The sequence below is a fragment of the Piliocolobus tephrosceles genome, chromosome 1 (genome assembly GCF_002776525.5).
Source record: "Piliocolobus tephrosceles isolate RC106 chromosome 1, ASM277652v3, whole genome shotgun sequence".
Taxonomy (NCBI): domain Eukaryota; kingdom Metazoa; phylum Chordata; class Mammalia; order Primates; family Cercopithecidae; genus Piliocolobus; species Piliocolobus tephrosceles.
The window spans coordinates 209,467,673-209,482,098 of NC_045434.1; the positions used below are offsets into that span (position 1 = coordinate 209,467,673).

Sequence of the window (14,426 nt, forward strand, 5' to 3'; positions counted from 1 at the left end):
TTCAGATTACTTAGTCGGATTCTGTAATGTTCTAAACTCTACTTACTCTTGTCTAGTATTTTATTTTAGCCCATTGCCAAAGAATCCAGCTCAAACATAATGCTAAGTATTAGAGAACTTATTCATGGCCAGGCGTGGTGGCTCACACCTATAATCCCAGCACTGTGGGAGGCCGAGACGGGTGGATCGTTTGAGGTCAGGAGTTAGAGACCAGCCTGACTGACATGGTGAAACCCCACCTCTACTAAAAATACAAAAATTAGCTGGGCATGGTGGCGCGCACCTGTAGTCTCAGCTACTTGGGAGGCTGAGGCAAGAGAATTGCTTGGACTCAGGAGGCGGAGGTTGCAATGAGCCAAGATCACACCATTACATTCTAGTCTGGGTGACAGTGCAAGACTCTGTCTCAAAAATAAATAAATAAATAAATGTATTCATTTATAAAATAACTGCTTTCAGTGCCTACTATGTACCAGGAAAAGATAAGAAAACAGTCCAAAGGAAATCTCAAGATGGCCGGTTCCAAATAAAGAAAAGCACTGAACTATCTTAACAACTCTGATAACACTTTTTAAAAATGAAAAATTCAGTGGGATGCATTATTCACTCATTCATTCAGACAATAAATATAGCAATGACATTCAAGGTACTGGGCTGAGCTCTGGTCACCCACTGATAAAAATATTTATCATAGAGATAAAAATAACAACAACAACAATACTAATAATAATTACTGATCTCTTAATACTTGCTAGGCTCTCTACCAAAGGCTTTATATTGAATCCTCATAACAACCTTCTAAGTTAGCTATTTTAATTATTTCCATTTTACAGATGAGGAAACAAAGGCATGGAAAGCTAAGTAACTGACTCTGTCACACAGCAGTATGTGCCATAGCTGGGATTCAAGTCCAGGCGGTCAGCCTCCGGGGCGGCACCCTCATCGGGCTTGCTTGTATTGTGATGGGACAGGTACAAGGAGTCCACTCCACTCAGCACTCATCAAGAATCAAGAGAACCATTAGAATAGAAAACCCCACCTTAGGATTTGACAACCGGGTGTCACAGATTTCTCAACATAATCCCAATTATAAATATTCCAACCTGTTAGTGCTGTAATTCACTTAAACTGGCTTGAAAATTCTGATGTTCCTTTAACATAAGCCTTGAAAATACCTGAAAGACTAAGAAAGGTCACACACAAAAATCTCTCTAAAACTGTGTATCTAAGAAACGCTATGTAATACTGGCATATGGAGCTATACCCTATCACTTCTGTCTGTGACATACAGAGAAGCTCTCATTGCCAGAAATCAACAATATCATAGTTAGGTGATATCTAATAGAAAGCCTAACTACAAAAGATGTGTCTAACTTAATACTGCAAAAAGAGTCTAGGGTACTCTGGAACAAAACAGACACTCAATTTTTGGAAAAAGGTGGGCTTCTTTCCCCCTTCACATCTTATATTGCCCTGGGAAACCCCTGATAAATCAATAAGCTGATAAGATCAACAGGCACAAAATCGTTCTTTTTGGAGATCCACGTGAGGCTACCTGGCAAGGCTGTCCCTGGCTTTTCAGTTTGGACTATGCTTTAAACTCTCCTGATAGGGAGCTAGTTATCTATCCTATTCTTCAAAATATTCAAGCAGGAGATTCCACAAATTCCCTTGTGGGAAGACATGGCAAAAGTTCCTGACCCTCAAGAATTATAAAGTCCTATCTTAGGCCACTCCTTCTATCTCTTCCCTAGGTGGATCAACAAAACCTAAACCACAGTCTTAGCCCTCAAAACATATGTCATGAGCCTTAGTGAATGCTCCTAGCAAAACAACTTAGATGGGCAATCACTGCGTATGTCTGATCAGTCTGCTCAACTGTCCTCCGCAAGAATTCTGTGGTTCTTAGTGCCAGCTGCTTTAAAAGGAACAAGCTCCTCCCACCCCAATTTGTCCCAACTACAGCTTCCAGCCAACCTGTGGTAGCTTGCTTTGCAAAATACATCAAGGGCAAAATACCACAGCAGAAAGCCAAACACAGCATGAAGCAGCCTTTGCCTATTCAAGGGGTGGAGCAAACGAAAGTGAGAAAAAGTTAAGATAACTATCTTGTGCTGCAAGATCAAATAAAGTTTATTTCTTTTAAAAATCTTAATGTCAACTTTAAGAAGACAGTTCACACGTCAAGGAAGAATGAATATAAACCTATGATTAAAAACCCAAAAAGGAAACTATACTTGGAAGATTATTTTATTAATAAATCCTCAGACATCTAAACATATCCTTGACTCTCCATGGGACTCAGGATAAATATGTAAATGATATCACATCAGTTTTTCCTTGCTCTTGGAAGGAACTATGACTATGTGCATACTGTCCAATATGGTGCCAGTAGCCATATGTGACTATTTAAACCTAAATTCACTAAAATTAAGTAAAAAGAAAAATTCAATTCCTCAGCCATACTTGCCTTATTTCTCTCCAGTGCTCAGCAGGCACATGTGGCTAGTGGCTACTACTAGATAGTGCAAAATAGAACATTTCCATCATCTCAGGAAGTTCTACAGGACCATGCAGTCGTAGATGGTGTTGCAATGTTCAAAACTAAACATTGCTTTGAGATGTTGGGAAATTAGATACTGAAAGGATACACTGCTACAGTTTTCACCCTGATTCATATTTCAATCAAATTATCTTAACTCTTTAGCGAATCTTTTGAGTGTTCTCAAGTGGCTCTGAGGCATATGGGTACGGTATCCTCTCCTCCCCTTTCCACCCTTCCCATTTCCATAAGCAAAGTTAGTTTGGAGATTGCTGTAATTACTACAACCACCAAGTGCACTTAATTTGTATGCCCCAATCCTAATTCTACTTTCGACCCAGACTTCCCCTTTGCATCTAGGCAGGTCACTTAACCTCTCTCCTTCAGTTTCAAGGAGAACAATGCTTCCTACCCTCTTAGGGCTTGCAAATTTTAATGAATGCGTGGGAATACTTGGAGGATGAAAGGCATGCTAAGTGTTCCTATTATTCCCCTGAAAAACAAGGATTCAAGCCAAACTGATACTTTCCTGACACAGGTGAGTCTGAAATTAAACAGAGCCACAGACCTCAAAAGGGCAGTGTTTAGGTGGCTCCTCAGATCCCTAGGAGAAGAGATCTGTGTTGATACCAGTGTAGCATTCAGAGAGCAGATACCTGACCCAATGCCAAATGAGAAAATCAGCACTTGTAATCAGGCCAAAATGCATGGCCAGCTCATTCCTCCAGGCCTGAGGTCATCAGCCAACAGTTCTGATTCTCCCACTGCCCCAAATGTAACCCACCAATGTTATAGATCAGCCCTGGGCGGTTTCCTTGCTGGATGACTTTCAAAGCTCGGACACCACTACCACCATCCAGGGAGAAGCCCTGACACCAGCCCGGCATGCCTTCTGGATGAATCCCCCTTCCGATTCTCATCGTGCAGCTGTGGGGCAGAAAAGCAAAGATGTAGATATTCATCCATGAGAAAGTCTTATCTGCCTGTTCTAACTGGGAAACACTAATATAGTTATCATCCAAATTCCATCTCTTCTATTGACTCTTCCTCACTCTCATGTGATTCCCTAGCACAGTGAGAAAATTCATCAGTGGTTAAAGCTGGATCTTAGAGGCAGCCACAGTATAACAGTGTGTGAAACTTACTGACATCTACAACTAAGAGCTTTAGGAGAAAACATTAGGATTCTAAGAGTATAACACATGAGGAAAGGGGTACAATTTCTAATATTACCCTAAAAATCAAGTATTCAAGTCAAACTAATCCTTTCCCGACTCTGCTGTTTCAAGGGTCCATTTTAAAAAGCACAAGAAGCATATGTACAGAAGATGCAGGTATGCTGCATTACTTCCGAGGGCTGATACTTTTTTTTTTTTTTTTTTTTTAGGATGGAATCTTGCTCTGTCGCCCAAACTAGAGTGCAATGGCACAGTCTATGCTCACTGCAACCTCTGCCTCCTGGGTTCAAGTGATTCTCCTGCCTCAGCCTCCCTAGTAGCTGGGACTACAGGCGTATGCCACCACACCCGGCTAATTTTTGTATTTTTAGTAGAGACGGGGTTTCACCCTGTTGGCCAAGCTGGTCTCAAACCCCTGACCTCAGGATGTGCCCAATTCAGTCTTCCAAAGTGCTGGGATTACAGGCATGAGCCACTGCACCCGGCCAGACTGATACTATTACAATAGCAAAACATTGTTTAGTTGGTCAGTGTCCTGTCACAGATTTTGGCAACATAATTCCTGAATGTGTGTTCCCGCTCTACCACTAACAAGGATGTAAACTTTTGGCAGGTAGCACTCTCTCTGAGCCTGTTTCCTCATCTTAAAATATAACAATATTTCCTGCCCTGCCTAAACCCTTGCGATGGTAGGAAGAATCCAATGAGACGGTCTATGTGAAAATGCTTTGGGAACTGTGGAATTCGTAGATAAAACACACTGTGTGACACATGTCAAGTCCTAAATCTAAAACTGTCCAAATCATTTCAAGAAAAGAATGAGACTGGGCTTGCCGCACATGCCAAGAGGCTAGCTGCATCCCCTACAATATCCAGAACTCTCATCAATCCTCTTTCCTTGCCTCAAACACTAATCTACACTCCAACCTTCCCTTGTAAACACATCAGTACTCACTGAAGTGTGGTACTCCAGAAGACTTTCTGTTAAGCTGTCAGCATAATTCTACCGATAACACGGTATGGCATTTTAGCACTATTGGATACACCCATTTATCTTTGATTAGAGCTCTATTAAAAGACTCTTGTAAAAAGCAAAATGTCAAAACCAAGAACAAAAGTGAATTAATGCTCCTACCATACATTAAAAGCACATGTCATTTAATCTTCACAGTTGTTTTTGTCCCTGCTTTTAAACATGCAATGAGTGCTTTGAGACCATAAAATGGCACGTTTTACTTCAAGGGTAAAAAGGATGAATTTCCAAATGTGATACAAATCCTGGATTGGATTAATGAGGCTGATGGCTTTACCAAACAACCAGTCTATGTCCATTCTGATGCCAGCTCCTGTGCCTGTGCTAAAGTTTACAGGGGAAGAAAAACTGTAGAGAAGAGAAGAACACGTGGCTTTCTCTTCGTTGGCAGAGTTATGAATAGGAAAACTACTTCAATGCATGTAAAATAAAACTAGCTTTCATTATAAACCAACCAAATGGTTTATTTTCAGTATCAAATAACATAGAAATTAGATCCCCCAAAATCCCATTAGGTCATGGTTCTATTCCCCTGCCAAGTCAGGATTGTTATCTACAGTATATTTCTACTTACACGGATATATTATAACCTTTACTAATTTCTTCCCTTCCCTAGGAGCTTATTTCCCCTTCCCATAAATAACTGTACTCACAGGTTTGGCTGCTCTTTGTCAGCATAGCAGAATAAGAGAGGACTCAGGCTCCGGGCCAGCTCATGCTCCTCAAACTGGCCTGCAGCATCTGTCTTGGCATTGTCCTGTCTGAAGATCAGTGGCAAACCTTTAGGAAGGAGAGAAAAGTTTACAGTAATACCACCCAGTCTATCTGAAAGAGATGCAAATGGTGAACCAACAAAATCATCAAGGGAGAAAAGAGTGAAAACTGAATCGATTTAGTGGGCTCAGTTCCTTGCCTAAAAGGACAGTTTTGAGCATGATTAAGCATTTATGATGGAAGCAGGAATGTTTCAGCAGCTCAGACTGTTGAAGTAATCTATTTGCATTGGCTCCATTTAGTTAGCTAAGCAAATAAATCTGAATTCCCATGAATAACGCCAAAGACCTACTCGAGCAGCCCCTGTACGTACCTGTTTTGTTAATCAGCCAATATGGAGCAGAAATGAAGATCTTTAAGGATCCTTCTGCTCGACACACAATCCGGATGGTGAGGTTCAGCTGCCGATGGTTGATGTCATAGAGTCGCATTCTCACCATATAGTTTTGGGTTCCAGGTGGAATGAGCAATTCTTTACAGAGGGGGAAATTCTCCAGTGACACCCCTAAAGAAGATACAAACTATTAACCTTCAGAGTTCTCACTATAGTTTGTCAAAATAGCTCACAGCAAAAGTAAATTGGATTCCTTTTGGAAAAACCAATAACTAAGTATCTAACCGGTAAAAATCTTCATTAGAATGGCTCTTTCCCTCTAGCTAGGGTAAGAATCAATATAAGCAAACCAGATGGCCTGGAAGTCACACTAGGGAACCTAAATTACATAATCATAAGGGTTAGAATATCAAAAAACTATCAATAATAGTTATGATTCTTAGGAGTTTGCTATACTTCAGGCCCTGTGCTAGGTGCCTGAAACCTAATAACCCAAGTGCAGGGTAAGAGGCACAGTTCTGCAGCCAAACTGCCTGGCTTCCAAACTCCAGTCTGTCCTTAGTACCTTCATGATGTGGAACAAGTTATTTGAACTCTCTGGGACCCATGTGCAAAATGTAGATACTTGTTATGAAAAGTGATAAGCTGTGGAATGCAGAACGCTGAGGAGAAGCAGTGCTGGGTGTGTACATGGTGATGGGATGAGAAGACATTTCTATTTTGTACAGGGGCTCAATAAATATTGAAGAAATATATTAGAAAACCTCTTATATGCCAAAGACCCATTTTATTTAGAATGAATAGCACTGCACTACTTTTCTAAATTAAGTTCAAGGGTTATATAGTAATTGCAATGTAATCTTGTCACTGTGGGACAGACACATTGCTTAAGTTCAATGAGTTTTAGGTCCTGAGTCAGTAAATGGAGATAACATGAAACAATATAGGAAAAGCACTTACAAAACTATAAAATCATAAATATCTAAGTTATTATTACTTCAACCTGTTGTATGGTAGTCTTAAAAGGAATACATTTTCTGCCGAAATTCCAGAAGTACCTCTTTGCTTTGCAAAAAAAATTTTTTGGCCGGGTGCAGTGGCTCACACCTGTAATCCCAGCACTTTGGGAGGCCGAGGCAGGTGGATTACCTGAGGTTAGGAGTTTGAGACTAGCCTGGTCAACATGGTGAAACTTTGCTTCTACTAAAAATACAAAAATCAGCTAGGTGTGGTGCCAGGCACCTGTAGTCCCAGCTACGCAGAAGGCTGAGAGGCAGGAGAATTGCTTGAACCCGGGAGGCAGAGGTTGCAGTGAGCTAAAATCACTTCATTGCACTCCAGCCTGGGTGACAGAGTAAGACTCCATCTCACAAAAAAAAAAAAAAAAAAAAAAAAAAAAAAAAAAATTAAATTTTTAGTCGACACATAGTAATTGCACATATTTTGGGGGTACAGTGAGATGTCTCAACACATATATACATTGTGAAATGATCAAATCAGGGTATTTAGCATTTTCATTATCTCAAACATTCATCATTTCTTTGCAGTTAGAACACTAAAAATCCTCTCTTCTAGCTGCAGGTGGCGTACAACCATACAATATTGTTAACTATAATCACCATTCCTCCTTGTTTCAAGTGTTGCAAATATGATAATGATTCTCTACTTTGACTTCATTCACCCTGTTAAAGCAAACGAAATACGGCCTGAGGACTCTGTACTTCTATATGAGTCTTTGTGGATGAACTGCAACCTAACTTAATAGGTAGACAAGATTGAAGACCTGATTTAGGATTTTGCACCTGTAACAATAACTGAGTCTTGGCCAATCCCAGCGGCCACACTTCAACCCACTCATACACTGCTGAGTGTTCCAACTGTGTTCAAATAAGGCAAAACCCAACCTGTAACCAATCCACCTGTTTCTGTACCTCACCTCTGATTTCTGTACGTCACTTCCTTTTTGGTCTATAAATTTGTTTTGACCACAAGGCATCCCTGGAGTCTCTCTGAATCTGCTGTGATTCTGGGGGCTGCCCAATTTGCGAATCGTTCATTGCTTAATTAAATTCATTTACATTTAATTTGGCTGAAGTCTTCCTTTTAACAACTCTTACAACGGAAAATTACTTGATACATTCCAAACCCCCATTTCTTCACCAGTAAAATGAGACAAATAATTATTTCTATAAGGATTACATGAGACTACACGTGTGAAAAAGCCCAGGTATGCCTGGAATAGAGTGCTCAACAAACGTTTATCTTTTCAATTACAGGAGACGAGGCCTAAGATTTTGCTTGAGAAAACCATAGTTTAAAAAGATGAAATGCCTTCCTACAATCATACATCATGTCAGCAATGTAAGAAAAAAGGCTCTGTTGAGGGCCTCCTCTGTAAACCTTTTGGTTGGTTAAGTTTTTTTTCTTATCATTTTCTATAAAAGGTTTTTATTTGTTAGAGATGGGGTCTTACTATGTTGCTCAGGCTGGTGGGCAGTAGCGTGACCATAGCTCACTGAAGCCTTGAACTCGTAGACTCAAGCAATCTTCCACCTCAGCCTCCTGAGAAGCTGGGACTACAGTCATGTACTGCCGCCGCCTCCAGCTAAAGGTTATTTTTTTTTTTTTAACTGCACTAATTCCTTTGGACTGGCTTATTGAGCTTTTTTATGTGCCCCAATTTCTCCAAGATGCTTACTAAATAAATAATCACAAAATACTTCTTGATATTCTCATAGGATTATGACAAATGATATCTGACTACATTCTTACCCAGTTCAATGTTCTGGGATGTATCAGCTGTGTGGAGAGCTGCCTCCTTGCCAGGTTTCAGCGTCCCATTAATTGGCATTCCTTTAATATAAAAATCAAGTTCACAGGGTAGCAAGTTGCAGACTACCACAGTTGGCAGGAGATATATGGTATGCCCAGGCTGTCTGAAAATCTGTTTTGCACTGTCAGAAAATATGTTTGAGGGCATATAATCTGGATAATTCTCTTTCTTTATAGCCACACAAAACCTATGAAGATAAAATGTAAAAATCATCAGACTGAATGAAGAACTTAAAATTTTTCCCCTTAGCTAAGTATGCAAAATAACATTAAGACGGCTCAATGAGTAAAATTATTTGCAGTTTTTAATCCAAATACATTTACTAAGATATAATTATTTATGCACAACAGTATGTATAGATTTTAAATGTTCACTTTGATGAGCTCTGACAATTATACACACCTCTGTAAACACCATCCAAAATAAATTATAGGATATTTCCCCCACCCCAGAAAGTTCCCTCATGTCCTTTTCCATTCAATATTCTCCTCCATCATTCAGGCAACCACTTTCTAACATTTACAATTACGGATTAGTTGTATCTGCTCTGGAACTGCATGCATATAAGTGGAATCATGTAGTATGTACTACTCTTTATGTCTGGCTTTTTTTTCTTAAGATGGAATCTCACTCTGTTGCCCAGGTTGGAGTGCAGTGGTGCGATCTTGGCTCACTGCAAGCTTTGCCTCCTGGGTTCACACCATTCTCCTGCTTCAGCCTCCTGAGTAGCTGGGACTACAGGTGCCCACCACAACGCCCGGTTAATTTTTTGCATTTTTAGTAGAGTCGGGGTTTCATGTGTTAGCCAGGATGGTCTCAATCTCCTGACCTCGTGATCCACCTGCCTCGGCCTCCCAAAGTGCTGGGATTACAGGCGTGAGCCACCGCACCCGGCCTATGTCTGGCTTTTAAAACTTAAAGTCTCAACAAGATTCAGCCATGTTGTTCTATACATCCTATTTGATAATTTTTCATTTCCTAGTAGTATGCCATGGTATGAATAAATCGCTGTTAATTTATTTATTATCCTCTTGATAGCCGATTGGTTTTTTCCAGTTTAGGGTTAAATGAACATTGTTGTATAAGTATTGTTTTGGACATATATCTTCATTTCTTTTAGGTAAATACTCCAGAGTAGACTTGTTGGGTTCTTAACTTTTTTTTTTTTTTTTTGAGACTGAGTTTCACTCTTGTTGCCCAGGCTGGAGTGCAATGGTGCTATCTTGGCTCACTGCAACCTCTGCCTCCTTGGTTCAAGCCATTCTCCTGCCTCAGCCTCCTGAGTAGCTGGAATTACAGACGTGTACTATCATGTCTGGCTGATTTGTTGTATTTTTAGTAGAGACGGGGTTTTACCGTGTTGGTCAGGCTGGTCTTGAACTCCTAACTTCAGGTGATTCCCCTGCCTCGGCCTCCCAAAGTGCTGGGATTACAGGTGTGAGCCACCGTGCCCGGTCAGTACTTAATTTTTATAAAAAATTGCCACACATTTCTCCAAAGTAGTTGTACCATTTTACACTCCTACTAGCTACTTAACGAGAGTTCAATGGCTCCACATCTTTGTCAACATTTGGTGCTGTCATTCTTTTTTATTTCAGCCATTTCAATGACAGTAAAACATTACTCACTGTGCATTTCCCTAGTGAATAATCACACTGAGCATCTTTTCGTTTGTCTATTGGCTGGATATTTTCTTCTGTAAGTTGTCAGTTCAAGTCTTTTGTCTATTCTTTTTATTATCTTTTTATTGATCTGCAGGAAGTTCTTCATATACTCTATGCAAAAATCCTTTGTCAGATACATGTATTTTTACAATTCTGTGGCCTGTCTACTCCTTTTCTATTATTCTGAGACAGAGTGTTACCCAAGCTGGAGTGCAGTGGCGTGATCTCAGCTCACTGCAACCTCTGCCTCCTGGATTCAAGTGATTCTCCTGCCTCAGCCTCCGGAGTAGCTGAGATTACAGGCGTTCAACACCATGTCTGGCTAATTTGTTCTATTTTTACTAGAGACGGGGTTTCACCACATTGACCAGGCTGGTCTCAAACTCCTGACCTCAAGTGACCTGCCCACCTTGGCCTCCCACTGTGCTGGGATTGCAAGCGTGAGCCACTGCACCTGACTCTCTTTTAGTCTCTTAATATGATGAGTCACATTTACTGATTATCAAATATTAAGCTAATCTTAAATTTCTGGGATAAACCACTTGCTGAATTGCATTTGATAATATTTTGATAAAGGGCTGGGCGCAGTGGCTCACACCTGTAACCCCAGCATTTTGGGAGGCCAAAGTGGGCAGATTGCTTGAGGTCAGGAGTTCAAGACCAGCCTGGCCAACATGGTGAAACCCCATCTCTACTAAAAATACAAAAATTCAAAAATTAGCCAGTTGTGGTGGCAGGTGCCTGTAATCCCAGCTACTCGGGAGGCTGAGGTAGGAGAATCACTTGAACCCGGGAGGCAGAGGCTGCAGTGAGCCAAGATCACACCACTGCACTGCAGCCTGGGCAACACAGCAAGACTCTGTCTCAATTGAAAAAAGAAAAATTTGGCTGGGCACTGTGGCTCACGCCTGTAATCCCAGCACTTTGGGAGGCCAAGGTGGGTGGATCGCCTGAGGTCAGGAGTTTGAGACCAGCCTGGCCAACTGGTGAAACCTCATCTCTACTAAAAATAAAAAAATTAGCTGGGCGTGGTGGCAGGCGCTACTCCCCAGGTACTCAGGAGGCTGAGGCAGGAGAATCAGTTGATCCCAGGAGGCGGAGGTTGCAGTGAGCCAAGATTGCACCCTTGCACTCCAGCCTGGGTGACAAGAGCAAAACTCCATCTCAAAAACAACAACAACAAAAATTTTTTAATGATGATATTTGCATCTCTTCATGGGAAACACTGGCTCATAGTTTTTACATAGTAGCTGTATCAGGTTTTGGTATTAGGGGCATGTTGGCCTCATAAAATGAGTTAGGAATTGTTCTTTCCTCTTCTATTTTCTGAAAAATCTTGTGTAAAAGTGTTATTATTTCTTCTTTAAACGTCTGGTAGAATTCACTAGTAACGTTATATGGGCCTATAGTGTTCTTTGTTGACAAAGGCTTTTCTAACAGTTCGAGTTCTTTTAATTTAGATACTGGGCTATTTGAATTTTCTATTTCTTATGTCAGTGTTGATACTTGTGTTTTTCAAGAAAAGTATCATTTACATGTGGAATGTATTGGCATAAAATTGTTCTTACCTCCTTTTCATCCTTTTTATGTCTATAGGATCTGTAATAGTGCCTCATTTTTTTCATTCCTTACATTGGTCATTTCTATTTTCTGCCTTTTCTCCTTGACCAAGTCTTGCTAGAAGTTTGTCAAATTTATGTCAATTTTGACATTGTTGATTTTCTATTTTCTAGTTCACTGATTTCCATCCATATTTTTATTTTATTGTTTCCTTTTTCTATTTCTTTGTTTTGAATTTGCTCTTCTTTAACTAACTTCTGAAGGCAGAAGATTAAATCAGCGATTTTATATACTCTTCATTTTCTTTTATTTTTTTAAATTAATTGAAACTTAACCAAAGGATCTTCCCCATTTTCTAATATGAGGATTTACAAACTATAACTTTCCTCCTTGGAATTGGTTTTGCTGCATTCCCCATATTTTAATACATCTGCCTTTCATTATCATTTGATTCAAAATATTTTCTAATTTCCTTTGTGATTTCTCTTTTTTGACCCATGGATTATTTACAAATATATTGTTTAATGTCAAATATTTGGGATTAGGTATCTTATTGTTGTTTATTTCTAGTTTACTTCTATTGTGATCATGAAATACATTCTGTATGGTTTTAGTTCTTTAATATTTACTGATCTTTGCTTTATGGCCCAGCAGATGATCTCTCTTGATGAGTGTTCCACATATACTTGAAAAGAATGTATAATCTGGAGTTTCTGGATAAAATATTCTATAAATGTCTATTAGAACAAGCTCATTGATAACACTGTTCAAATCTTTTACATATTTATTGATTTTTTTGTTCTATAAATTACTGAAATGGCAGTGTTAAAATCACCAACTCCAGTTATGTATTTGATGTATTTCTTCCTTTAGTCTGTTAACAATTTGCAGATCTGGGTAAAGAGTATACTGAAATTCTTTACACTATTCTTGTATCTCTTCTCTAAGTTTAGACTAAATGAATGCCTGTCTTCACTATAAAAGAAACTAAAGCTAATCCTCATTAAATAAGTTTAAAGTCTAAATTTGTTAGGGTGAAACAATAGCAATCCAGTATGTTTTCCAACATTGGAATCTAGTAACACACTCCTGTATAATGGGAAAACAGGAGTTTAAATGGCTAGGCAATTTTGTCAAAGTTCTCAAGAAAGTCAGTGTTAGGTACATAAACCTTCAAATTATTTTGAAATCTCTCGTTCAAAAAACTCCAAACCCCAGGATTCTGCTTTCCAATTTTGGAATGAGAACTCATTATTTTCTGTTTATTTTCCTTCCCGTCTCTATATGTCCTCTCTTTATGCTGTTGTACAACACAAACTTCTAATCTTATATGTGTAAATAGCGTGTGTGTTGGTTGTCTCTCCCATGTAATAAAGCCTCCCCAGACCCCACCAAGAGTTAGCACTTGAGTTCTCATGAACTCTAACTAAAAAACTCAAGGAATAAGAACTTTAGAGTTTAAATAGGATAACTGAATCTCTAAGGGTCTTTAGAGAAAGAATGGTAATAAAGTCATTACAAAAGAAAAAAAAGGCAAAAGTGACATGCCACTGCAGTGGTGCTACATACCTGAAAAATCGGCTTTTTTCTGTGTCCATAGAGTGGCACTCTCGTTTACTGCTACTAATTTCTGCAGTCTTCACCACATTGGTCCAATGAATAGGAGCCTTACAGAAAAACACACCCAATCCTTTGGGCCGGGCCTGTAGCCGCCAAGAAGTGAGGTGTAAAGGCACAGCAAACGAATCCCCTGGCATGATAGCAGGAAGCACCACTGGCTCTGCCACAGAAATAAGGGTTAGCACTTTCAGGCAATGGTCCTCCACCCCAAAGACTGACCATCTCAGGACAAAAGAAGATAGACCATCTATACTGACTGCTGGGGAAGATACACTGGGAAAAAAGAGACTTGACAATAGTCAAGGAATATTTATCAGCATTTACTATATTCTAGACAATCAAAACATACTGTCTGGAGCTGATGGGCTATCCAGTCTTAGTTCCATTGGTGTCTCAAGTCTGTTCCTCACAATGAGGGCTGACCGGACAGTGATCACTTTCCGCGCGCTGCCTTCCATAGTCACTGCAAAGACCACCCGCACTGGTGGGAGTGAAGAGAACTGTGAAAGAGAGATAAAGACAAAATAGTATGTATGAAAATAGTATGTTTCTGAAAAAACATACAAAATACAATAATATCGATCAGAATGTCTGCCTTAAAAGCATCTTATTATGACTATAGCTCTTCAGTGAAATCAGTCATAAAACACTAAAGGCATTCAGCTTTAAAGGGAGTAAACATCCTATAAATATATACTATTAAAAAAATTCTAAGAAGTTCTACAAAAACAGATAATCCACACCGATGTGATATCACAAAGTGTGTCACTAAGAAAAATCAGTCCTAAGCCTCTAGAAACATTATTAAAAACATTCACCTATTGTGATAATAACCTATCCAATTTTCCAAACTTCCTGTAATTTGGTAAGAAAGTATCTGCTGGAAAT

At 39.6% G+C, this 14,426-nt stretch overlaps 1 protein-coding gene across 2 annotated transcripts in view; it reads right to left on the reverse strand.

The window, feature by feature from the left end:
• The window catches only part of VPS13D (vacuolar protein sorting 13 homolog D), a 283,937-nt gene that overhangs the window by 145,630 nt on the left and 123,881 nt on the right, over positions 1–14,426 (reverse strand). For both annotated transcript variants that reach the window (XM_023192002.1, XM_023192003.2), the window contains exons 44-49: positions 13,888–14,038; positions 13,488–13,698; positions 8,634–8,881; positions 5,841–6,032; positions 5,407–5,533; positions 3,327–3,469 (exon numbers count right to left, since the gene is read on the reverse strand). In XM_023192002.1, the coding sequence (XP_023047770.1) occupies positions 3,327–3,469; positions 5,407–5,533; positions 5,841–6,032; positions 8,634–8,881; positions 13,488–13,698; positions 13,888–14,038 (1,072 nt within the window). The remainder of the gene's footprint in view (positions 1–3,326; positions 3,470–5,406; positions 5,534–5,840; positions 6,033–8,633; positions 8,882–13,487; positions 13,699–13,887; positions 14,039–14,426) is intronic.